This window comes from Candida oxycetoniae (assembly GCF_023343755.2).
Source record: "Candida oxycetoniae strain CBS 10844 chromosome Unknown scaffold17, whole genome shotgun sequence".
Taxonomy (NCBI): domain Eukaryota; kingdom Fungi; phylum Ascomycota; class Pichiomycetes; order Serinales; family Debaryomycetaceae; genus Lodderomyces; species Lodderomyces oxycetoniae.
In genome coordinates this window covers 152,000-159,303 of record NW_026055480.1, presented here as the reverse complement: position 1 = coordinate 159,303, position 7,304 = coordinate 152,000, and the positions used below count along the sequence as shown (strand labels likewise).

The window sequence follows — 7,304 nt, the reverse complement described above, 5'->3', positions numbered from 1 at the left end:
ATAAAGTTATTTATTTTTTTTTTTTTTTTTTTTTTTTGGTTGTAAAACACTTTTCTCTAAAAGGCTTAAGAATTAAGAGACGATAGGCCAGAAATCTTAAAAAAGAGATTGTAGATGACAAATCTATGACCCGATTACTTCAAAAATAATTGGCCTCTTTTGATATATTGGAACACAGCACCCAAAACCATATTTAGAAATGTCAAATGTTTCTTATGCGTGGTAGCATTTCAGCAACATAAGTTTCAAAACGTTGGAAAAAAAGAAAAAAAAAATTGGGTGATGCATGGATTCACAAGTATCGTTGGAACATTTCTCTTACGTCTGAACCCCGGCTTCGCTCAACTAGTAAAATAAGTATCTACCGTTGTGCTAATTACAAAAGAAAAGTCTCCTACCATTTCACTGTTATGATACCCTTCATGAAAACTTGTGTCAAAAGAAAGAAAGAAAAAAAAAAAAAAAAAAAGAAACAAGACTCAAATTTTTTTACAGTCCTGCATATCACTGTATATGATTTATCTGATTAAATCTAATCTGATATGAACCCAAAGAGCAGATCTCTAACATTAAAAGAAATTTTTGTCGTATAAGATGAAAGGCATCAATTTTTGTTTGGCCTCCTTTTTAATACAAGGTGGTGTACAAAGTATACTATAAGTATGCCCAACCATACAGGGTAAGGCTACATTTATAGTACACAACGTTCAGCCAAGATGTCTCCACAAAATATATCAGGATGTTTTTAATAAGAGTTAGCTTTCAATGACACAATAGAAATCAAAAAAACAAGACCTGTCAAAAAAAAAAAAATAATATGGATCTCTCTCAACGGGTCTTGGCATTCATCGAGTCTTTCATAGGTACATGAAAGTTTTCCATTTGTGCTTCTTAGAGTGGAGGAAAGAAGAAGTGTTTAATCTCATGACCTTTTTTTTTTTCCAGTTTAATGCCTCTGCTATCCATCCATCTTTTCTCTTCTGAAGACTTTAATTTCAATGCAACTAGAGAAAACAATAAGATGGTTAGTATATATTCTCAATTGCCGACTTGTTTCCCAGCGATGCTTATCTGATTGGTTCAAATGATCTCTGTTTCAAAAAAAAAAGTGAAAAGGACTTTTTATTTTTTTAATTTTTTTTTTAATTGCCTATTAAATTTAAAGCCACTTTATTAATTACTTTTTATATGTTGTGGATCATAACCAATGCCAGAAACAATAGTTGATTAAGTAAGAATAAGTTTTCATTTATGAATGCATGTTCTAGTGCACTACTGGATAATAACTTACACGGGCTGCAACAATCAGGAGTTGGTGTAGAAAGAGAAATAACTCGCATCACATTTGGAGAAAGAGCAAAACGAAAAATTGAGGCGGGAAAGGGAGAGAGAGAGAGAAAGGGATTGGCCAGAGGATTCTACTATTTACCATCTTGATTGTTGATATATATTTAAAGAGATAACCAGGTATGCTTTCCTTTCCATTTTTTTTCCTTCCCCCCCCCCCCCCCCCCCCCATTCTTTACCAAGACCTTTCCTCCTTTCCTGCTGAAACATACCAACCATTTGTAATAAAGAGTTGAGTACAGATCCAAGGCCAAAAGAGAGATCCTTAGTTTTACACTTTTGTTGGTGGTTTCTTTTTATTTAGTGGGTTCAAATGGTTAATGTATTCAACGTTCAAATCTTTTTCATTGTCTTTAGAGAATGTTTGGAAGCCGTTGTCGTTGTTTCTGTGCTATTAGCATTTTTGAAACAAGGAATTGGTAAAACAACAAGTGACCCCAAGGTTTATAAAAAGCTACGAAAACAAGTTTGGGTAGGGGCGATACTAGGGGTGGCTATATGTCTTGTTATCGGTGTTATATTCATTGCTTTGTTTTATACTTTAAAGAGCGATATTTGGGCCAAATCTGAAGATTTATGGGAAGGTATATTTTGTATTATTGCCACGGTATTGATTTCGATGATGGGTATTGCCATGTTGAGAATTAACAAGATGAAGGAGAAATGGAGAATCAAATTAGCTCAAGCCTTAACGAAAAAGCCAGACAACAAGAAGGATCGATTCAAAATTGGATACTTGACTAAGAAATACTGTATGTTTATTTTACCATTGATTACTTGTTTAAGAGAAGGTTTGGAAGCAATTGTTTTTGTTGGTGGTGTTGGGTTAAACTCGCCAGCTACTTCTTTCCCGATTCCCGTTATCTGTGGATTAATTGCCGGAATTGCCGTTGGAACTATATTGTACTTTTCAGGTTCGTCAGTTTCATTACAAGTTTTTCTTATTATTTCAACAGGAATATTGTATCTTATTTCAGCAGGGTTGTTTTCCAGAGGGATATGGTATTTTGAGTCACACACATTTAATATGCAAACAGGTGGTGACGCTTCAGAGAATGGTAGTGGACCTGGTACTTACGATATAGCCAAATCCATTTGGCATGTCAATTGTTGTAATCCTGAAACTGATAATGGTTGGGATGTTTTTAATGCTTTATTGGGATGGCAGAATTCGGCAACTTATGGATCTGTTTTATCCTACAATATCTATTGGCTTGCCGTTATAGTTACTTTGATGTTGATGCTTTACGAAGAGAAAACAGGTCACTTACCATTAATGAAGGGAGTCACTTTGAGATCGTTGAATCCAATGTATCATATAAAGAATAAGAAACAACATGAGTTGACTGAGGAAGAAAAACATAAATTGTTCATGGACTTGCAAAATACTAGATTTGATGTTAATGAAGGGGAGGAGGAGCAGCAGGAGGAGGAGCAGCAGCAAGAGGAGGGGTACGAAGTAAACGAGTTTGATGACGTTGATGAAGACAAGAAGGAGGTAATTGGTTTTGGCCCTGAAAAGTCAAGTTACCAATAGATCTGGGAGTTAGAGATTATCAAAAGCCTGGTTGGTAGTGATTCACTATAAACGTATACACACACACACACACACACACACACACACACATTCGTTTTACAGTGGTTATTTCAATCCAAGGTTATTCCCATTTACGTACTAACTACTATTAGTTAGATTCTAAAACCTTTCTTTTTCATGATTTGGGGTAGAAGGAGGGAGCAGAACCGGTCATTTTTTTTTTATATATTGTCCAATCTGTATCTTTTATACATATTTAGTCTATCAATTAATATTCTTTTGTCGGGAAATTAATGGTGTGAATTATATGAGAGAAAGCAGGAAGAAAGCAGGGAGAAAGCAGGGAGAAGCAGGGAGAAAACAGGACGAGAGCAGTGTTTGGACAAAACAGCATTGCCTAGCAACAAAATGTTAATTGACATTGCAACAACGGATACAGAAGCATCTGGAATCAATGAGATGTCAACTTTCTCATTCTCATTCTCATTCTCATTCTCTTTGTATTGTTATAGTGTCATACACACACACGATAGTGTCGGTGGTAACTAGTGTGCACCACTATCTCGCTCTGCTCGATAGTGTCCTTCTTCATCTGTCTATATGTATGTGTATATATATATAAATGTATGTATGTATGTATGTAATTTTTTTTCAAACTACTTCATTCCTACAAAAAGACCCTTTTCAAGATTCATGGTTAAATGAATATACTTTCTAGGAGGGTATTCATCATCTCTAGAGCTCAAAGTAGGAAACATCTGGGCCAACCTGGTAATAATATAACTGGCTTCAGTAAGGGCAAATTGTTGACCCAAGCAAATTCTGGGCCCACCATTGAATGGCAAGTAAGCCCATCCTAAACGTTTCATATTATTCCATCTTTCAGGCTTGAACTCGTATGAATCCTTACCGTAAAATTCTTCTAATCGATGAGTTTTGTAAACGGTATAAGCAATAGTAGAACCTTTAGGAACAAATATTGGCGAATTACCATCTTTACCACCACCACGAGGTAATGTTGTATCTCTCAAGGCAGTTCTAAAGTTTATTGGCACTGATGGGTATAATCTCAAAACCTCATTCAAGATAAATTTCAAATATTCACATTTTTTCAAACTTTCAAAAGTAATCAAACCAATTTCTTCTGGAGTAGAGCCGGTACCGAAATGTTCCAAAATTTCTTCTCGTAATTTCTTCCAAACATGAGGGTTTCTAGCCAATTCAAATATGGTAAAGGATAACAATCCAGCAGTGGTATCTCTACCAGCAACCATAATATTCAACAATTGATCTTGTAAAATTTGTGGATTTCTAGTTTGTTTAACCAATTCATAAAGGAAAACATAGCCATCTTTTGATTTTTCTTCAAGTTCCTCGGGAGTAAAATTCAATGCTCGATTAACAAAATATTTAGCTACACGGTGAACCTTTTTGTTGCAATCTTTAAACTCCTTGTTATTAAACATCCAATAGAAAACTTGTGAATAAGTTCTTGTTGCAAGGTAGTGCTGTGATGTATTAAAAGCCACTGCAAACTCTTCGCGACCTGGAATATCATTTGGTGGAGGAAAACCCAATTTCTCATCATATAAAGAATTAATCGATTCACCAAAGAGAAACTCAGTAGCTGTATCCACGGTGAATCTGAAAAATAACTCTTGCAAGTCAAAAGTTTTAAAATCGTGTTGACGAATGTGTTTAGCCAACATTTGAATATGTGGTTCTAATGCCTTAACGTGGGCAACCTGTTCTCTAGCAAATTGAGGCCTCAACATAGCTCTTGAATCCTTCCATCCTGCGCCATCCAAGGTAAAGATACCGTCACCTAACAAAGGCTTGAAATGAGCGTGTCTAATACCTAAACCAAAATCGTTAAACTGAGTTGCCAAAACTGCTTTAATATTTTCGGGATCAACGGTAAACATAATTTTCATAACACCAGCAACTCTCAAGTAAAAAGTACGAGTTGGGTAATCATCGAATACACTATCGCCAAAATCAGCCAACCTACCCTCATTTTTCTCCTTAACAACACGGTATAAAGGGTAGACACCTGTCCATCCAGCCATTGCCAAATAAGGCGGGTTTTTGCATCCCAATTTCCACGAGCAATAAAACTCCTTGATATTGAGTAGAGCCACATATAACAAGATGGGGAGTATTAACAACGAATACCATTTGGTGAAATATGGCAAGATTTCCTCACCTAGCTGAAGAGCCCGTTCTGTGAGTTGTGACATCAACCTAATCTAGCTTCCTGGTATATGAATAAATAAAATTGGCCAATGGGCTCGATAAAATTGGCCTATGAGTTAAATCAAATTGGCCTATGGGCTTAATAAAATGATATAATGGAAATAAAATATACTAGAAAAGTTACTAGTAAAAGAGAAGAATAGGAAAACCAACGAAAATTGCGATAAATAAAATGATGATCAAATTGGCACGATATTTATACTTCTCCTTCCCCACCCCATCACCCCCCCCGATTCCATTTCATAACCCATTTCCCCCTTAGTCTTGTTCATACATCTCCATAGTTAAAGTCCTTAATTGATCCCTTTGTTCTTTTCAAGGTTAAAAATATCATAGTCATTTTTTAACTCCTACACAAATGAGGAGTCTATCTATGCGTGGAAAATTACTATACGTTTATCCCCGCTAGGTTTTGTGTAAAATAATAAACCTAAAACAGAAATATTATATAATCTTAAAGCCTAAAATAGGAAACATTGGTAATCAATGTGGGGAAGTTTTGTATAGAGTACACTATTTTCAAATACACGACACAAGCTCCACTAGGAAGCGAAGCGTCCTAGTGGAGCAGTATGTAGAGAGTAGCACCACTAGCGAGCGAAGCGAGCTAGTGGAGTAGTATGTAGAGAGTAGAGAGTAGCACCACAAGGGAGCAAAGCGAGCCAGTGGTGCAGTATGTAGAGAGTAGAGAGTAGAGGGTAGCTAGGGCTGGGTAGGGCTAGTTAAATGAGTAGAATACTTGTCAGTCTTCGGAGTTGTTCTTTAGTAGTAAATTTTGTGGTGGGTGCGGTTATAATGCATCTATTTCACCACAGTCGTTTTATTTCCTTAACGATTAAACAGATTAATGTTGGTAGCAGAATCCAACTATGCAAAATGTTTAAAATGTTGTTAGAGCCCCAACAAAATATTTCACAATTATAACCATTTGATTATCTAACCAATTTATCTGTTTCTATCCAATTTCTATCCAACTTATCGATTTCTATACAATTTTATCCAATTTATCTATTTTTATCCAATTTTTATCCAATTTTTATTTCTCTCTGTTAATTCCTTTATTCCTCTAAAAAATAAGCTTCTACTAAAGATAAACTACTGTGATTTTTACGAGACCTGTCGTGTACTTTACCAATAAAACGCAAATTTAGTTTAATATAATCGATCGGTTAAAATTAACTCCGAAACTTACATGTGAAAAAACAAACCAAAAAAAAAATTATTGGCTTATTATTGGCGTTGATGACACATTGTCTAGTTATTTCATGACATAGTTGAAAAAAGACACTGCTGAAATGACACTGCTGAAAAGTGACTACTGAAAAGTGACTACTGAAAAGTGACTACTGACTTTGTGACTACTGACTCGTGAAAAGAAATTTTTGATTAGAGAGACCCCTTTATTATCAAAATTTAGACTAGTTTATTTTCATGTGATATCAAACCCGTGCGATTACAACCACATGGCTTTGGTTGCTATCGACACTATCGACACTATCGAGCCCAGCGAGATAGTGGAGCAGCACTTAGTAGCAGCACTATCGACACTATCGACACTATCGAGCGTAATTGGTTGTAATCACATGAAGTTTGATTTCAATAAAAAATGTAAAGTAGACGAGTTAATGGCTCCTCCTCTAAATGTAAATGAGCCAAAGGGGCAAATGTAGAGAATGTCAAAGGCGCAAAAGTAAGAAAGAAGTAATCAAATTCATGTCGACACTATCGAGCGCAGCGAGATAGTGGAGCAGCACTTAGTAGCAGCACTATCGACACTATCGACACTATCTAGCGTAATTGGTTGTAATCACATGAAGTCTGATTTCAATAAAAAATGTAAAGTAGACGAGTTAATGGCTTTTCCTCTAAATGTAAATGAGCCAAAAGCGCATGTACAAGAAGCAATCAAACTCATGTGTCAGGGTATTCTTACACAAAGTTTGATTTCAACAAAAAATGTAGAGTAGCACCAGACGAGCCAATGGCTTCTCCTTTGGTTTAAGAAAAAATGTAGAGTAGCACTCCTGCTCTGGTTTAAGAAAAAATGTACGGGATATAGATGAGCCAATGGCAGAAAATACAAGAGATTGGTGTAGATTGGTGAAGATGTGTAGATTGGTGTAGATGTGTAGATTGGTGTAGATGTGTAGATTGGTGTAGATCA

The 7,304-nt window shown here is 35.8% G+C and overlaps 2 protein-coding genes across 2 annotated transcripts; one reads left to right on the top strand and one right to left on the bottom strand. All coding sequences in view use genetic code 12, as the record gives it.

Annotated features, from left to right (window-relative positions):
- Nucleotides 1-1,660: 1,660 nt before the first annotated feature.
- On the top strand, nt 1,661-2,884 carry KGF56_004148 (FTR1 family protein; the record flags this gene model as incomplete). Its single annotated transcript, XM_049325557.1, has 1 exon — nt 1,661-2,884. The coding sequence occupies one exon, from the start codon at nt 1,661-1,663 to the stop codon at nt 2,882-2,884; it is 1,224 nt and encodes a 407-aa protein (XP_049178835.1).
- A 656-nt stretch (nt 2,885-3,540) lies between these two features.
- KGF56_004147 (uncharacterized protein) lies at nt 3,541-5,124 on the bottom strand (the record flags this gene model as incomplete). The annotated part of the gene is made up of 1 exon (XM_049325556.1): nt 3,541-5,124. One exon carries the CDS (start codon nt 5,122-5,124, stop codon nt 3,541-3,543), a length of 1,584 nt encoding a protein of 527 aa, XP_049178834.1.
- Between the last annotated feature and the right edge of the window lie 2,180 nt (nt 5,125-7,304).